This window comes from Ornithodoros turicata, chromosome 3 (genome assembly GCF_037126465.1).
Source record: "Ornithodoros turicata isolate Travis chromosome 3, ASM3712646v1, whole genome shotgun sequence".
Classification (NCBI taxonomy): domain Eukaryota; kingdom Metazoa; phylum Arthropoda; class Arachnida; order Ixodida; family Argasidae; genus Ornithodoros; species Ornithodoros turicata.
In genome coordinates, this window is record NC_088203.1 from 93,706,362 (window position 1) to 93,725,864 (window position 19,503).

A 19,503-nucleotide genomic window follows, 5' to 3' on the forward strand; every position below is an offset into this window, starting at 1 on the left:
CTGGGAATTGTGCCTAACGCTAATCAGATGAAGGAGAAGAACCCAGCTGAAAAACTTTCACACCTGAAAAAGAGACAAGACACAATAGAAAATATTTTTTATTATTAAACTCCACCCACAACAGTCACACGTGGGCCACCCATCGCGGTTCAACACCTGTTGACCCCAGCGAGCCATCACATAGAAAGGATTATTAAAGAACCAACCCCTAAGCTAACACACCTCCCGAATGACTTCCAGTGTAGCGTCATCTGAAGGGACAAATCTCATCCACTCACTCACTCATCCCCCTTTCTCTCTTACATGTTTTCTCACTCACACACGCATTCATACGACGGGGCGACACATGCGGCATCTGTTGACATGATGGAAATTGGTGTTCTGAGGCTGGAACACCTAAGACACGAAGCCTCAAGTGCCTAAGAACAATGAACGAAGAAAGTAGGAAATCACTGAAAAGGTTAGCCAGCTGCAGGACTCGAACCCACATCTGCTGGATTACCGGTCCAGGGCTCTACCAATTGAGCAAAGCTAACACACCTCCCCAATGACTTCCAGGGTTGCGTCATCTGAAGGGACAAATCTCATCCACTCACTCACACACTCATTCATACGACAGGGCGACACATGCAGCATCTGTTGACATGATGGAAATTGGTGTTCTGAGGCTGGAACACCTAAGACACGAAGCCTCAAGTGCCTAAGAACAATGAACGAAGAAAGTAGGAAATCACTGAAAAGGTTAGCCAGCTGCAGGACTCGAACCCACATATGCAGGATTACCGGTCCAGGGCTCTACCAATTGAGCAAAGCTAACACACCTCCCCAATGACTTCCAGGGTTGCGTCATCTGAAGGGACAAATCTCATCCACTCACTCACACACTCATTCATACGACAGGGCGACACATGCGGCATCTGTTGACATGATGGAAATTGGTGTTCTGAGGCTGGAACACCTAAGACACGAAGCCTCAAGTGCCTAAGAACAATGAACGAAGAAAGTAGGAAATCACTGAAAAGGTTAGCCAGCTGCAGGACTCGAACCCACATCTGCTGGATTACCGGTCCAGGGCTCTACCAATTGAGCAAAGCTAACACACCTCCCCAATGACTTCCAGGGTTGCATCATCTGAAGGGACAAATCTCATCCACTCACTCACACACTCATTCATACGACAGGGCGACACATGCGGCATCTGTTGACGTGATGGAAATTGGTGTTCTGAGGCTGGAACACCTAAGACACGAAGCCTCAAGTGCCTAAGAACAATGAACGAAGAAAGTAGGAAATCACTGAAAAGGTTAGCCAGCTGCAGGACTCGAACCCACATCCTCTGGATTACCGGTCCAGGGCCCTACCAATTGAGCAAAGCTAACACACCTCCCCAATGACTTCCAGGGTTGCGTCATCTGAAGGGACAAATCTCATCCACTCACTCACACACTCATTCATACGACAGGGCGACACATGCGGCATCTGTTGACATGATGGAAATTGGTGTTCTGAGGCTGGAACACCTAAGACACGAAGTCTCAAGTGCCTAAGAACAATGAACGAAGAAAGTAGGAAATCACTGAAAAGGTTAGCCAGCTGCAGGACTCGAACCCACATCTGCTGGATTACCGGTCCAGGGCTCTACCAATTGAGCAAAGCTAACACACCTCCCCAATGACTTCCAGGGTTGCGTCATCTGAAGGGACAAATCTCATCCACTCACTCACACACTCATTCATACGACAGGGCGACACATGCGGCATCTGTTGACATGATGGAAATTGGTGTTCTGAGGCTGGAACACCTAAGACACGAAGCCTCAAGTGCCTAAGAACAATGAACGAAGAAAGTAGGAAATCACTGAAAAGGTTAGCCAGCTGCAGGACTCGAACCCACATCTGCTGGATTACCGGTCCAGGGCTCTACCAAATGAGCAAAGCTAACACACCTCCCCAATGACTTCCAGGGTTGCATCATCTGAAGGGACAAATCTCATCCACTCACTCACACACTCATTCATACGACAGGGCGACACGTGCGGCATCTGTTGACATGATGGAAATTGGTGTTCTGAGGCTGGAACACCTAAGACACGAAGCTTCAAGTGCCTAAGAACAATGAACGAAGAAAGTAGGAAATCACTGAAAAGGTTAGCAGCTGTAGGACTCGAACCTACATCCACTGGATTACCGGTCCAGGGCTCTACCAATTGACCTCCCGCCCAGGGGGTCAAACTGCGGCATGCGGCACCCCTTCTCCTGTCAACAGCAGCCGCCTCCTGTATATCACGGACCCCGTTTCTCGTCGCCGCTATCTTGTCGACACCGGAGCGGAAGTTAGTCTAATCCCTGCAACTCGCGCCGACTGTTTGAAAGAAGCCACTTATCACCTCGCTGCCGCCAACGCTACTGGGATTCCCGTTTACGGCGAACATTCCTTGACACTTTCCTTGGGACTTCGCCGTATATTTCACTGGATTTTCCGCACCGCCGCCGTTACTCACAACATTTTGGGCGCAGATTTCCTACGCCACTTCGGCGTGCTCGTCGATCTGAAACGCAGAACCCTGGTCGACTCTACCACACAATTGCGCACGCCTGCCCTGCGTTTGACTGCACCCGAGACCGTTCCCACTCCCATCATCTCATCACTCCAATCCCCTTTCGCTGAAGTGGTGCATGAATTCCCATTGCTCACGAAGCCACCAGACTGGACGAAGCCGGTGGGACATGATGTCGTTCATCATATTGAGACGAAGGGTGCCCCAGTTCACTTTCGACCACGCCGTGTCGCCCCTGAAAAGCTGCGGATCGCTCAAAGCCAATTTCAACATATGCTTGACATCGGCATCGCGCGTCCGTCAAACAGTGATTGGGCGACTCCGCTTCACATGGTCCCCCCAAAAAACTGGTGATTGGCGGCCTTGTGGGGATTTTCGAGCACTTAACTCCATTACGAAGCCAGACAGATACCCCCTGCCCAACATTCAAGATTTCACCATCAATTTGGCCGGCACCAGATACTTCAGCAAAATAGACCAGGTGAAAGCGTATCATCAGATTCCGATGGCACCAGACGACATTCACAAAACAGCGATTACGACGCCATTCGGATTATTTGAATTCTTACGCATGCCGTTCGGCCTCAAGAACGCGGCCCAAACCTTTCAGCGCTTTATCGACACCATCCTACGAGGGCTCCCTTGCGCTTTTGCGTATATCGACGACATACTTATCGCCAGCGCTACAGAGCAGCAACACTTAGACCACCTTCGACAAGTTCTCTCTCGTATGCAGGAACACGGCGTCGTCATAGACGTCCAAAAATCCGAATTCGGCAAATCGTCTCTTGAGTTCCTCGGTCACAGAATCACATCGGACGGCATTGTTCCTCTTTCCAGCAAGGTCCGGGCCATCCGGGAGTTCCCTCGCCCCGCCTCCAGCAAGCAACTGCGACGTTTCCTCGGGCTTGTGAATTTTTATCGTCGTTTTGTTCCAGGCTGCGCGGCGCTTCTGCGGCCATTGATAATTTACTGAGCTCGTCCCGCTCGCCAGCCGCGCTCTTGTCCTGGTCAGAAGACGCGGCAGAAGCCTTCGACTCTGTCAAGGAAGCACTCGCGAGCGCCACCATGCTCAGCCACCCAATTCACGATGCACCAACTTCCCTTCTTGTCGACGCTTCCGACAATGCACTCAGAGCGGCTCTTCAACAGGAAATCGGCGGCATGCGTTTTCCCCTCGCTTTTTTCTCGGTGAAACTTTCTGAGACCGAGTCAAAGTACAGCGCCGCTTACTCCGCCGTCCGACACTTCAGGCATTTCGTGGAAGGTCGGAGCGTTACTATTTGGACTGACCATAAGCCTCTTGTGTAAGCGCTTTCACCTCCGCAAGTCGGAACTACACTCCGCGTGAAATCCCGGCGTTTGGCTTACATCGCGGAATTCTCCGCGGACGTTTGGCACATCAGAGGCGCCAAGAACGCAGCTGCTGACGCCCTAAGTCGCGTTCACTCTATCGGCAGCCCTCCTGTTCTCTCCGCAGATATCATTGCCCTTGAACAGTCACGTGACCCTGAAATCGCTCACCTCCGAACACAGCGTTCCACCAGCCTCAAGCGTCAGGACATGCTTTTCCCGGGCCATAGCGCACCCATTCTTTGCGGCAACGCCTGCGATGATCCCCGTCCAATCATACCAGCGACTTTATGGAAATCTGCCTTTGACAGTATTCACAGGCTTGCCCACCCAGGAACGCGTGCTTCCATCAAACTTGTCCTCGAATGCTTTGTGTGGCACGGAGCACGTCAAGATATTCGCCGCTGGGTACGCTCTTGCGTTCCGTGTCAGCTCTCCAAATGCCATCGACACACGGTTTCCCCTTTGGCAGCGTTCCTGCCTCCTACCGACCGCTTCACCAAGGTGCACATTGATCTGGTCGGTCCATTACCACCATCCAAAGGAAACCGCTACATACTCACCTGCGTCGATCGGTTTACGCGGTGGCCGGAGGCAACACCCATTCCCGACGCTACTGCTGCCACTGTCGCTACGGCATTTTTGGCAACTTGGGTTGGCCGTTTTGGCGTTCCGGAGGAAGTTGTAACGGAACGCTTTTACCCGCGCCCTCGGAACTGAAAAAGGCTTCGAACTTCTGCGTACCACCCCACCTGCAATGGACTAGTCGAGCATTTTCACCGCCACGTGAAACAAGCTATCATGGCGCAAAACTGCCGAGATCACTGGACCGAAACCCTTCCGTTGCTCCTTTTGGGTATCCGATCTGCGCTCTCAGTCCGACTTGGGTTGCTCTTCCGCGGAACTCGTCTACGGAGCCCCGCTGTGGTTGCCTGCGGACGTTTTTAACCCGCCTCCCCAGCCTGTTCACCCTTCAACTTTCGTCGCACAACTACTCCGGAACGCCTTCGCAACCCTCCAGTTTACTCCAACTCGTGCCTCATCCGTTGCTCCACCTTTCATTCCCACCGAACTGCAGTCCATCGCCCCACGTATTTTTGCGCACCGACCGCCTTCGTCGCGCCCTCGGATCTCCTTACTCCGGCCCTTACCAGGCACTGTAACGCGCTTCTAAGACCTTCCTCCTTGACGTCCGCGGCCGGCCTGAAAGTGTGTCGATTGATCGCTTGAAGCCCGCATTCCTCGACAACATAGCCCCGGCCCACGATCCTGACTCATCTCTACCACCGGACATAGTCACGCCACCCACGCCTCCAAGACGTGTAACTTGGGCTCCGACTACTCTCGCTCCAACTTTCCTCCGGAACGCTGGAAGGGGGCCATATGTAGTGTGACGACAACAACGACACTGCAATCCGCCCACGCCGCGCACTCTTGCCTCACGCAGGAATTAAACATTCTTCTTTCGCCCACCGACAACGGCTGTTGTAGTCTGTCCTCATTCCTCTGCGAGAACCCCACGACTAAATGTAATTATGATACTTCTAAGCAAATGTTGCTTTTGCAAACTTAACCATTAGAAGCAGCACAGCTCACACGTAAACATGGATCTGTTATCCAATTCCCCAGGTGTACCAGAGATTTCCTGAAGTCCTACTGAAAACGCTCAACCTATTCGTGGTGGCAAAGCTTACGGTCACTACAAATGGAAGGCATCCCAAGGGCATACTTTAATTTTAGAGGTTTATAGCTCATATTAAGGTAAACAAATGCAAACTGTACACCAAAAGTCATTTCCTGCTTTAGTTTTCACACTCAAAACTGCACATAGTTTCTTCCAAATTTGAGATTTTTGTTGATTTTATTGGGCTGGCTCTTCGTATTTATGTGTACGGGCCTGGCCTTTAGAATCCTTTTCCTAGTACTACTCAGGTAGTCTACTTGATCGGCAACTTACATCGAAATGGCGGAGACGACGTTTAAGTACCTCTTCAGGGGCAACGTAATCCGACGTAGGGTGAGGCGTGTTTCGACCTGTGAAAACCAGGCTTGAGGGTTCTTGAGACAAAACGGAGGAAGGCGAATCTCTGCCCCAATGGCGGCGATGGTCTGGTTGTCCTTGATGTTGTGTGCTTGAGAAGAAGCCTGCACTCCCGTAGCAGGAAGCGAAGTGACGTCCATCAGAACAGTGAATGGAATGTTCGGGTCACCAAATACTGCAAACGTATTTTTATTCGCGATGTACGAATTTTCGCAAATCACATTTGGGAAGTTATTCGCGAGTATTTAATTTCGCGATTCCAGGTCTGTTTCCTTCCGCAGGATCAGTGTCAAGCTGTGTTTGCGAGTAAAATTTTTCGCGATTTTTTTAGCGGTCTCGAAATTCGCGAAAATTAATACATTACGAATAAAAATACGTTTGCAGTATGGGAACGTGTTCTGCTGACAGAACCGAAGAAAGCAAATCCGTTGCCAGGTGTACGGCAACTTAACTAACCACCCGTGCCGCTTGGTTTTATTCAACATTAAGCGTGATTATCGTAGGGATCTGACGCATCAGTGCTGCTACAGTATCGCACTTAATGGAGCTTGGTTACATAAATATAACTTTATATCTTTACCAAAAATATAACTTTACATCTTTACCAAAAATATAACTTTACTTCAGGGTTACATACACCTTTTTGTGTCAATTTGGATACAGTCAAACTCCGTTATAGCGAACACCTTTTTAACGAAAATACCACTACAGCAAATTTTTTTGCGGTCCTGCTGGAGCCCTATAAGTTTAATAATGGACATCCTTTTTAACGAAAATACCTTTACTGCGAATTTTTTTTGCTGTCCCCTGAGTTTCGTTGTAAAGGAGTTTGACTGTATATGCTAATTGACACAGAAAGGCGTAGCCCCCTCTCTCTCTGAATCAGAAACGATAACCTGTCATTTACTCTAAAAACAGAAACTTCACCGAATAGCACGCTGTGCGCCAACCATTGCAAGGAACTGCGCTTCTGATTCCAGGAGAGAGAGGAGGGCGTACGCTTTTTTGTGCCAATTATCACATAGCTCAAAAGGCGTACGCTCCCCCTCTCTCTCTCTTTGAATCAGAAGCGATAGCCTCATCATTTGCGGAGACGGTTCGCGCACAGCGTGATATGCGGTGAAGTTCTGTTTTTAGAGTGTAGAGGGAATTGAAAAACAAAGAGGAGCGGGTTCGACTCCTGTTGCTGTATGTTTTTATCGACGGCTGCGACATTTCACTCTTCCATATTTCAAGAAATTGGCTGTTCGTTGGGGACGTTCTTGGGAATTCATCTTACGCATATCCAAAATATGTTGTATGAAATTTCACTTAAATATGTGGCTTTGCATTTATTTTGAGACAATTGTCCAATTTCACCATACACACACTTATGCTATCCATCCTCTTTTGGACGATTCCGCTTTGCACCATGTCGCTTCATAGTCGTAGCCGTGCGACGTACTACTGCGTAATCGACGTGCAATCTGCTTTATTCTGAAATTTCAGGCGTTTCCAGCAGTGCCACTAATATCCTGAGCCGTAGTTCCACAAGGATCCTTCTGAGCTTCAACCATCCCATTTTTGAACCGAATGGTGGATCTCGAACTGAAGATAACACATTCAAAGTTGGCCTTGCATACAAGGGACGCGTAAGGATTTTTTTTGTGATTTTGACTCGTGCTAGACTGAAAAAACATGAAATACAGAGAATATGTTGCTTCTTAAAGAATACTGCCGTAACTGCTCTGATTTTCGAAATCTTACAGTACTATACCCGGAGACAACAGTCCGGGTATAGTACTGTCCTGTATACTGTACTGTACTGTACTGTACTGTACTGTATAGTACTCCGGCTATACCCGGAGACAACATAAGAGCTACTGCCACAAAGGTATATTTCCACCAGTGGAAAATGTAGTCAGCACATTTGAAGTAAGACATATGAGAAGATGGGGGGGGGGATGCCGATTCACATGTTGTGGAACATGTGGACAGAAATATTTTATGCGTTTGCTTTCAGAGCAAGTAAATGTGCGCTAGGCATACATCGAGTTTGACAGTGTTTTCGCAACATGAGCAGAAAGAAGACTGTTGAGAACATCCAGTTTTGATGAAACAATACTTTTGTGCAGAAACCTGCCCTTCCTAGTACCTGAAGAACCTGAAACCTGAAGGAGTGCAGCCTCCTGCATGAAAGTCTCGTTTAATTAAAATTAGATGCTCTCAACAGTCTTCTTTCCGTTGTGAATTTCCATCGCCGGATACTTGCACATTGCTCTTCTACGCGTAGTACGGTGTCAACATGAGCAGTCTGTAGAAGCAGCAGCTTGAAGCATGCGGGTGCACCACGATGTGACTCGGAAGCATTGCGCGCCTGCCTAAGCCAATCGGAGACCTCTTAAAGGAGTACAGAGGGCCATCCAAAAAATTTTCAGATTAAGACATCTGATGAAAGTGTGTGTGTCATTATACCGAATAGCGCGAAAGGTTTTGTTGTGTGCAATTTGTTTCCCAGAAAAAAACTCGCATAAACATAGCTCCGCGCCTTCACCCTCAACTCGCCACTCCAGCTATAAGGAGGATGAGGAGGTATGATGGCACGTCACCGATGACGGCATAAGGAGACTTGTTCTGGTTTGCCGGTCAGTGGGGGTCAGAGCCTTGTCCCTTTGCCGCCGTAATGCCAGTTTTCCCGGAGAATTGGGGATAGAAGGAGCGGCCGAAGCATTACCGAGCAAGGAGAAAGGCTTTATCAGAACCCCGAACAGCCGAGTAGCAGACGACAGCGGAGTAGCGGACAACATTTCTCTAGGCCAATCAGCGAGCGTTCTCCTTATAGCGTCAGCGCGAGGTTCCAGGCAGATCACAGGCTGGTACTGCTCTTCACCACCGTTGCGCATGGTCGCTTTTTGCGGCGTATTTTAAATTAAATTTCTGCGATAATTATGACTCTGTGGTGTAAATTACTTTGCATGGTGCATCTTACTGGCCTACTTAACAGTTTTATAGGAGGAAAAACCGGGTGTTAAAAATGACTTCTGTGCTGATTTATGGAAGTACGTAGTTGATCTGTAGGTGTTGACTCATTACTGGTGCATTACTCGTTACCCTTACATAGAATTTATGTCATATTTCCCCATTTGTTCGTCCCCTCTCATGCAGCTGTACGTCCAGAAGCAAGATGGGACACCACTGCCAGGAACGAAAATTCACATTTGTGTCTTTGTCCGCGAGGAGCTGTATTCGTGGCGACAATGGAACACGTTCCGCAAGGTGGCCTGCAAGAACTTCACCTCAGATTCTCATGGGATTGTGCGCTTTACCGTGCCGCCTTTGGGCAGGAGGGCGGAAGAAGCCTACGTCGAGGTACGCGGATTGTTCCTCTATCATAATCTACCAATGCCTTTACGAATGCGGTAAATTTATCTCTGACGTCGACCGTGATATATATATATGCAGGCAATTGCGGTGGACTACCCTATGATCGCTGTGCCTTATGGCCCAACTCTTCGGAAACCGTCAGCTATTTTGAGTTTGAGGGTCTACTACTCTCGCCACGGCCAGTCCATCAAGATTCAGACCACCGACGTAGGCACATTGCCCGTTCAATCTCAATACCAAGCACTTGTCGTGCTCACCGCTGTACCAGGTTACATGTACAACTTCTATTTCTTGGTGAGTTCACCACAGCATCTGTGATCGAATGTTTTCTCTATGTCTCTGTCCTCTACGTAGGAGTCCATCACACTTGAAGGGGTAGTAGGTGCTTTCTATCATATGTTGTGAATGAGAGCCACAAGATACACTCTCAAAAATGAGCTTCACTACATAGCACGCTCCTAGCCAACCATCATCCCGAATGACGACGTTCTCACCCCCTGATTTGTTGAAAACGGGAGGTGGAGCCTATTTTGTACCCATTACGTACGTCATAATGGTACTAAATAGTACCATAATGGTACTCCGCCTCCCGTTTTCAACAAAAATGGTTTGTTAGGGGTGTATAATCTGGTGAAGTTCATTTTTAAGAGTGTGGGATATATAAAAGGTTTGAATGGTTTAACGCATCAGGTATGCTACCGGGGATGACGTCACAGAAAGCCTCCATACATCCGTCAGTCTCCTGTGAAGCGTGCTTTCACTGTGTTGCATAAGTGTGCACAGGAGAAGCAGCCAAGAAATATATCTCGGCTCTCCATGACGGAACCTGAGACTGCGCTCTTAAAAACGAACTTCACCGTATAGCACGCTCCTAGCCAACCATCATCCCGAATGACGACGTTCTCGCCCTCTGATTTGTTGAAAACGGGAGGCGTACACCTTTTTGTGGCACTTATGCAGAAATGTTAACTGGCACATAAAGGAGTACGCCCCGCGCTTCCACAAATCAAGAGAGGTATCATTCTGTACAGTGGTTGGCCTTCGGCGTGATATGTGGTAAAGCTTTGTTTTAACAGCGCGGGGTAGAAATACTCTTAAAAATGAACTTCACCACGTGACACTACAGTTCTTGTCGTAGGAAGAATCGTTGCTCATTCATCCCACATCGGAACCACGTCACAGGAACACACACAACACTTACAGATGACGATGAGCTAAATCTTCTTTAATCGGACGAACTGAATACTACGCGTAACTATTTTCAACGAAGCGAAGCGTTTAGCTTGTTCCCCATGCTCATGAGCAAATCCTTGACGGATTGCCTCCAAAAGATACAAGAGCACTCAACTTAGCTCTTCCAATTACGGTCGTCATTAGCGACCGGCAAAAGGCAGTGACAAAGCGCAATATATAGTTGATGAAAAAGGAAACATCCACTTCGACACAGGCAAGAGCTTGACTACATCCGCGAAGGCCCCGGGCTCGTCACACTTGCACACTTGCCCTTACTGTTCAGAAAACATATTTGTTGGAGCGCGGGAATCTGTCGAAAGTTCGAAGAGAAGTCATCCCCTTGTCCTTTTCCCCAGTCCTTGTCACTTTGCTCTCGATGCTCCCCTCATTTTTTTTTTTTTGTTAACGATATGACCAAGATAGCCCTGGCTGTAAAGCAACATGTTTTTAACGGAGCTGACAACCTCTCCGTTTGTGTTTCTGCCTTTCGAGAGGAAAGGCTAAGGGGCCCTGCTGCGTCTGGTGCTGGTCTGTCTACACCAGTTTCATCGCTCATCACTGTGTCAGGTTCCTACACTTCAAATCATGCGCAGGTTTACTGACGCGTTCGTTCGAAATCTACGTTTTCAGTTGCTTTTTCGGCTCCGGGGGCCCCGCCAGGCGCCGGACCCGATTTGTCCAAATCGGTCAAATCAAATCGTCCTAAGGCCGGCTCTGGGTCGGTTGGTTGGAAAAAAAAAGGAAAAACATGGAGATGTTGGCCACCGCTGTATGTGGGGCGAAGTAAGGTTGCTAGAGAGATGGCCGAGTATCCGAGGCTCGTTATACGAAACTTGAGCATGTCATGGAAGGTCGTGATATGACAGCAGTCGAGAAGAAGGTGTTGAATGTCCGCTGCAGCGTTGCAGGTAGAACATGGGGGATGGCTTGCTGGCCCACTTTTGAGCAGTAGTGACAGAGTACGGGCAACATTAAGGTGGAGCCGATGGAGGACAGATCCTTCTGTCCTTCTTCCATCCTAGAGACACGACCGCAGACAATATAAATCATCATTGGGTCAATGGATACCAAGAAGGGGTACGTTGGTCCTGGTAACATCCTTGAGAAAGAGCTTTATGCTGACTGTGAGGAGGAGGCGTAGCTGCATATGGGGCAGACTGATGTCGAGATGCGTATGCTACCAGCCAGCTCCAACGTGTGGGCACGTTTTGCCGTGGCATCAGCGCAGGTATTGCCGTGGAGGCGACATGATTCAGGACCCATTGAAACCACACAGTGTGGCCCGTGGACAGGAGCTCATAGTACATTACGAGTATCATGGAATGGACATCGCAGATGATTTTGACAGAGTATATGATACCAGGATAGCTAGGGGTGCTTTTAACCACTCCAGGTGCATGGGTGTTACTGTACTTTAGGCGACAGGATGAACGATACAGGTTTTCATACAGCTTTCTAGTCCGAGTTTCGACAGAGTGGCTTAATACCTATATATCCAACGTTCTGCTTGCAGGTTATCGTGGGTTCAAGGATCATTAAGACTGAAGTGGTTTCGAAGACCTTCACACCGGCCGACCTGTATACTGAACCAGTAGATGACACATACGTTCTCAATGGTGCACCACCCCCTGGATGTAAAGGGCCTGTGATTGGACTGCCAGAGCAGGACAGGATGAACGTTGCAAATTTCACGTACACAGTTTCTGCCCTATCCGATGCGAGTCCCAATCTGAAGATACTTGTCTTCTACGTTCTACGAGGTTCTGCTCATGTTCCCGATGAGATAATTTCTGATTTGGCTGAGTTCCAATTTGCTCACATGGTAAGTTTGGTTGTCATCTGACATCTTTCGATGTCTTTCCTAATGCCATAATGTGGCTGACTTGTGCCGTACGATTAATTAGAATGAGAAGAAAATAAAAATATGGTGGTATATTTAAGATTAAAAAAGTCAAGATTGGTTAAGCACTTTATTTGATCTCGTTTAGGGTAGTCATGAGGAGGAGACATGCTTTTTACAGCGCTAGCTGTGAAGTGGAGGTATTAAGGGCGTGGGGGAGATTCTGGAGTCAGCGGAAGAGTATCTGAAGCACGGTGGTCTGAAGCATCCAGTAAAGCGCTTCCGCCTGCGCCTCATAGATATTTCCTCGGGCTCATAGCGCGAAGGATTTGTGTTAGTTCTGCAATATTACTTCCTTAACGTAACGGATGTATCATAAAGGAAACTGCGAAGTATGTGGCACCCCATTTATTTTAATAAACATTGCAGGAGAAAGTCAGATTCTACCTTGGTTAGGGTCGAGCTTCACAGAAGTTTCTTTCGCTACTCTGCGTTTGATGTTAACAGAATGCTCGCATAATATGATGTGTGTCTTAATCCATACGTGCGTCAAACCTTTTTACAGGTTACGCTCGATTTCCAGCCAGACCAAGCAGCACCCGGAAGTAATGTCAGCGTTATTCTTACTGCAACCGGTAACTCGCTGTGCGGTGTTGGAGCTGTGGACAAAGGTGTTACTTTGCTCCCAGGTTACGAAGATAGGAATTCCAGGCGAAGTGTCAGTATATTTTTCGAGGACTCTCGTATTTGTATTACAATTAGGGGTGTGCGAATATTCGAGTTCTCGAATTCGAATCGAATATCAAAGGCTCGAACTATTCGATTCGCGAATCGAATATCCAATATTCGATTTTTCGAATATTCGACTATTCCACGAATATGAACGACGCAACCCGAAAGTGGGCTTCACCTGATGCTTCCGTGCATGAGGTGAAGCCTCCTTTACGAAATTGCCCTTGCTGCAGGACCAACACAGGCGGGACAGTGTTTAGTTTAAGATAAAGTTATCCAAAGTTAGTTTTGTAGACATCGTCTGTAGAAGGGGTGGCGCCCCTCCCACATGCAGTTTAGCAGTGCCGACGAGGGACTTTGATTTGATGTCTGTGAGGTTGCCTTTAAAAAGTTAGGACTCTCGAATAATGACTACATCTCACGAACAAGAAGGGTGTCTTAAAGATGTCCTTTACATCTAAAATTTCAGTAGTGCAACTTCCTAGGGCGAGTGCAAAGAAACTAAAGGGTGTTCATGGGCAAAGCTGAGGCAGGATGCCAATTCATTTGTTTCACAAATGGCCTGTGGTTGTCTGAAACGATTACAACCTCATCCGTATAACATGCTATACTGCCCGACATAAAATTTTGAAATGAAGGTAACCACTCCAGTACCCCAGTAAGTGTAGGCTCACCTGAAAAGCAGGAAGCAGTCTCATGTAAAATTAAAGAGTAGGGGCTTTTAGCAGAAGAATTGCACGTCTCTCTTGTGACAGTTAATGGCAGAAAAATTGCACTAAAGCCATGGGCTACAAAATGTAAACTTTTAGTGCGAAAGTCACATATTGTAAATTTTGCACGAATATTCGATATTCGATTCGGTATTCGGAATTTTTTCCTCTATTTGATTCGATATTCGATTCGACTTAAAATATTCGGATTCGCACACCCCTAATTACAAAGAAAGGACTTGTATTATTCGTCAACACATTGTGAGATATGTCGTGAACTTTTCCTCTTCTAGATTATCGACCGTCTGAGGTATCTGAACTTCAGGTTCTACAGCACCTATCTCGTTAACCAAACTTACTGCTACAACGGTACGACAATGCATCTCGAGACCGTTTCTGTGCTTAATCGCTTCTGTGCTGTGCTTAGAAATGCTCCTATTGTGTTTTGCTGCACATTGAAGAAAAAAAAGAAAAAAGACACGGCGAAAAAATCAAGTGCTGTGCACTTGTGTATTGTTGCTTTAGTGAAACTGTTTTATGACTTGCTCACCCATCAAATTTGTTTTTGTAACAGTCTGAACCTCTCGGGTGCCAGTAGACCAACAATCTTAGTGATGGTGATGTGATAAAGAAAAAAAATGGGGATGTGAGACTCGGACTGGACAGTCGGACTGGCTACCCCAGGATGCCTATACACACAGTGAATACAAACAGATGAACGGGTTTAATAAGATGGAGTGCAACATATACAGTCGCCGTCCGATTTTTCGGACTCGGCGGGGATTGCGCAAAAGTCCGAATAATCGAGCAGTCAGAAAAAAGCGAATTTCGCTTCAGAATAAACTTTACTAAGCCCTAGTAGGCTGGAAAAATTTGTCGATGCTTTCCTAACGCGCTACCAGCTCTGCCTGATAACATTAGCTTCTATTTCCCGAAGCGACATTTCGTCAATGTACACTGTCAGAGGCACCGTCGTCATCAAGTCCGCAAGTCGGCTTCACCTAACGCATGCGTGCTTTAGGTGAAGCTCGCTTTACAACGCTATCGCGCGACTCGCGGGCGGATAGCACGTGCTGGGCCGTTGGCCAAAAACGAAGACGCAAAAGCGCTACGACAGACCTCTTCTACTCAGAGGAATGGAAAGTCAACAATCATCACTGCCTATTTTTTTGCCTCTATGTTTTAGTTGGTTGATTGCTTTTGGTACGAATTTCAGATGATACCAATATTTTCCGTCACCCCAAGAGAGAAATTCGCAGGTTGGGCAAACAGAGTCCGAAATATCGAGCGACGGAGCTGCACGGCGTCCGAAATTTTGGACGTTCTTATACATCACCTCTATGGGACCCGCGGCCGTTCAGCGAACGAGTCCGAATAATCGAGCATGTCCGAAAAATCGGTCGGCGATTGTAGTCCAAAAGCTTCGAACGAGTTCGTGTAAAATGTCAAACAAGAGGACTCACTGGGGGAGCACACAAAGCACGCACATAGCAAGCCATAGAACAGCCTTAGTCTTTTGGTGAAGATCTTTCGCTTAACACAGCTAAAATGCCTGAGTGGCTGACTTTCTCAAGTTAGTACATAGGAACAATATTCTGGATAAGCTTTTGTTCTCTTTAGGTTCCTTACGATACCAGGAAGGCTATGAAGGCTGTGGTAACAGCCGCTCAAAGCGCTCCCTGCAGTATCCTGAAGATGTTGTTTCTTATGATTCGCTATCGGCTTTTGAGGTAAGCACAAATGGAGGAGTGCTTCATTTCGTTTTCACATCATCTGCACCACCTGTAGTCACACCTGCACCACATTTAGCAACTGTGTTACCCTCCTATATTCTTTTTGTATTGAATGCATGTTTTAGGATGCTGCTGTGGTCGTGTTCACTAACATTCGCCTCCAAACTCGACCTTGTCCGAACCGTGCTTTCCCTGGATATCCCCTCCCGCAGATCGCTCAGTATGATTACTACTACTACTACTACGATAGAGGTTATCCCGTATACGACCGTGAGTACTGCACAAGTGTGCCAATATTTCTTTCTGTCGATGATAAACTTCAATAAGCAGGATAGGCTACAGCCTGACTACACGTGCCTGACCTCGCTGTGCTTGAGTAGAAGTGCATTCAATAACGTTTAAAACAAAGAATGATTAGGGTTCTTTGTTTTCGGGTTTTATGATTTTTCAAAAATTTGGGGGGGTGGGGGGGAATCGGGTGCTATTTACACACGAGAATTCGGGGAGAAATCGGGCGCTACGATCTCTGTTTGATGTGTCATCGGGGAATTTTCGGGTGAAACTAAAGGCATATGAACCAAGTCACTGCTATGACACAGCACACTGAAAAATGAACTTCACCGCATAGCACGCTCCTAGCCAACCATCACCTCCAATGATATAGTTACCTGCCCTGATTTGTTGAAACGGGAGGCATACGCCTTTTTTGTGACAATTGTGAACAGCATAAGTGTCACAAAAAAGGCGTACACCTCCCGTTTTCAACAAGTCAGGGCAGATAACAATGTCGTTCGAGAAGATGGTTGGCTAGGAGCGTGCTATGCGGTGAAGTCCATTTCTGAGAATGTGGGATGAGAAACAAGAACTTTTATATTTCCACTCTGAACTGGGGCAGTGAATCATGATGAATGATTATTCAAACACTTGCCCGAGCTCCACAAAAGCTCGCCTTTGACTGCTGTAGGAGAGGTTATAAAGGGAGGACAAATAGGGTTGTCACAAATAGCCCTCTTTGCTGTTATTATGATTCACTTTTCCAATGGTTTACGTAGAACGACAAGGATTTTGTGTAGATGTCAGGTTTTACCCGAATTCTTGAAAACTTGTTCGAGAGGAAACTATCGTGAAAAATTGTGTTTAACCCGAAAATGAAGAACCCTAAGAATGCTTGGCCTAGGATGCACCTGAGATCATACTTACCTGCAACATGCCACCTGCAACGTGTGAGGAGGTTCAAAATATCTTGTGACGAGGCTGTAAGAGGCTGTCCGGAAGGACTGTGTTGCTACATCCGCTGTTTCCAAGAAATAGGGGTGGGACTACACTCTGACGATTTTAATCCTTTTTGGGGACTACATGTGTTGCTACAAACATGGGTCCTTTTCGGGACTGATTTCTCTAGAGTCGCTGAATAAGCTTCGCCTCAGAGTATCGACACTGAGGTCCAAGGGAGAGCAGGAGCGCCATCTTGTTTCCGCACCACACCAGTACCATTCGCAGTTGGAGATCAAAGGCTGCTAACATGATGCTTGCTGTGGGATAGAGGAGTGTGTATGATTGTTGTGCGATAATCCACGTATTGTCCACCAGAGTGTCCCGAGGATGTCAAGGTGAGCTCAAGGCTGTCGACCGTGATGAGCCACTTGCAAGAGGAAGGAACGCGCACGATAAATGGCATAATCCGTGTGGCTATCGTGGCGCAGAAACAAGATGGCGCATGCTCGCTCTTGGAACTCAGTGTCGGTACTCTAGACTAGTCTGTACTCTTAGTGACTCTAGATTTCTCCAAAGTTTATGCTAAGGTTAGAGAATATTTGCAGTGTAGGAGAGTAAATTTCAGGCTCTGGTGAGTAAATTCCAAGCTGGGGAACCAGAAGCCATAAATCCTCCCCACTTTTTTCTCAGAGTGTAGGAAAAATGTGGACAAGTTTGGCATGGTGATGCCATTACATTTAATAAGCTACTTCTCATCTATCCCTCCTCCAAGCTCTTTCAAACTACCATGAGCCAACTAATACTCCTGTCAGACGGGTGCACTTACGGCCTTAACGGTTACAGCTTTAACGGTTACGGCCTTAACGGTTACGGCCTTAATGGTTACGGCTTTAACGGTTACGGCCTTAACGGTTACGGCCTTAAGTGCATTAGGATCTTGCCAGATGGTCAGTCATCCGGCCTTTGAGACAAAACAGGTGTAAGGGCAACGGAGCTCCCGCAATGAAGCTGGGCATTCCCCCGAAACTGTCGAAGTCTCGTTGCCAAACGCCATGAACAAGATGGCACAGATTTCCTTCAGTTTGAAATGGTGTTTTATGAGACGTAATGTTCTGTGAACGTTCTTCGTGATCAACACCTTCAGTTTTTCTGGTGAATATTTGCACTTTGCTTGTCATTATATCTTGTCAGTTCGTAGTGATGCCCTCGAACCACTGCACTCCGTGTCGTCTGCATCCAAAACTGTGCCCGCACAACAAAGCATCGAAATCGCTTCAAAACACATAGCGTGTGCTGTCTTTCAAATTGGCTAAGGGCAAACCAAACATTGTTTCCAAATACTCGCAGTGAGAACAAATGTGATTTGACTACATTTCATTCAACGTTCCCAGATGTGTTTATCGCCGTACACATCACCGGCGAAACGCCTTGACGGATACCGTCTGGCAGCCTCCCAGGGTTTAAGGCCATATTTCAGCTACGGCCTTTTCTTAGCGCCGTTGCTTTAAAGGCCGTATGTGTGCCCGTCTGACAGAGGTATTGAAGGAAATGTACGGTCAGAATTGCTTTCAATGGACCATTTCCATATTCGCGTCGCCCTGGCGACGGAATGTCGAACGTCATGTCTTTCCCCCCAATAATGGTGACACTTTTCGGACTGGCGCGTTGCGTGGGAAAGTATAAGCAAGAGAAGATTGGAAGAAGAATGCGGAAAGAGTGAAAGCGCATTGTACTCATTACCAGACCTCAAACGCCCGCGTAACCTTGAAACCGATTATCTCCCCACAATGAACATGACAGTCGCCCGCAGGTGGGTCCAATAGCGATGTTTTCCGCTCAAAGATGGCGGACACAGGGGCTGGGCATGCGCATACGCGTTGTCGGAAAAGGTCCATTGTAATTATGAGCAAGGTATGCGTAATTATCCTCGAAACGTCAAACAGTATTCAATACATTAGGAGGCCTATCAGCTGAATCAGCTGGACAGGGTGGAGCTGGCGCTGCTTCTGTAGCTCCACCATCTGCAGCTCCACTATCTGCAGCACCACCATCTGCAGCTCCACCATCAGTTGGAGCTGAGTCGGTGGAAGGGCAGGACACCGTTCGAGACTTCTTTCCCGAAACTTGGCTATGGCAGATCGAGCGAGTAGGGTGAGTCGACAGATAAGGCCGTCATGTTATTACTGTGCTCTAGTATCAACGTTCTGGTATTCTCAGGATGGATAAAAAATTTAGGAAGATCCATTGGTGGATCCTTTGGAAATGCGTTCGTTAAGCCTTTGGTTCGTTCTTGTGCTTCCTCCTTTCTGTTTTGCTTTTTTCCCCTTTGGTTCATTCTTTTTCTTCCTCTTTCTGCGTTTCCGGGTTCGTGTTAACGTTTAACTTAAGGGTTACCATTAAGGGTGAACCTCCGTCTTCGTTGTTTTCATTCAAGCTGCTCCTGTGATAGTACCTCCTTCCCTCTCGTTTCTTGCTCGTGTCCGCACACCAACACCGACGTTTTTCCTTTGACATGAGCCTTCTAATGCTAACGCATTAAAAGTGATACTAACTGTGTAAGTGTTCCAACAACGACTTATTTTTAATGGTAGTGACGACGAACAGTCCCATTACGAAACTTTCCAGGACTAGTGCCGCCAAATCAAAGAGTCCCATAATCATGATGAGATGACATCAGGGTAGCAGGCGGCTGATGGACGTGACGCACACAACACAACCCTTGTCCA

General features: G+C 47.4%; 1 protein-coding gene across 1 annotated transcript in view; it reads left to right on the forward strand.

The window, feature by feature from the left end:
* Nucleotides 1-19,503, forward strand: part of LOC135388848 (alpha-2-macroglobulin-like protein 1) — an 81,267-nt gene that overhangs the window by 18,463 nt on the left and 43,301 nt on the right. The window contains exons 13-21 of the mRNA XM_064618693.1: nucleotides 7,440-7,582; nucleotides 9,096-9,299; nucleotides 9,393-9,608; nucleotides 12,061-12,369; nucleotides 12,953-13,105; nucleotides 14,123-14,198; nucleotides 15,450-15,559; nucleotides 15,688-15,832; nucleotides 18,736-18,928. Coding sequence (XP_064474763.1) covers nucleotides 7,440-7,582; nucleotides 9,096-9,299; nucleotides 9,393-9,608; nucleotides 12,061-12,369; nucleotides 12,953-13,105; nucleotides 14,123-14,198; nucleotides 15,450-15,559; nucleotides 15,688-15,832; nucleotides 18,736-18,928 — 1,549 coding nt within the window. The remainder of the gene's footprint in view (nucleotides 1-7,439; nucleotides 7,583-9,095; nucleotides 9,300-9,392; nucleotides 9,609-12,060; nucleotides 12,370-12,952; nucleotides 13,106-14,122; nucleotides 14,199-15,449; nucleotides 15,560-15,687; nucleotides 15,833-18,735; nucleotides 18,929-19,503) is intronic.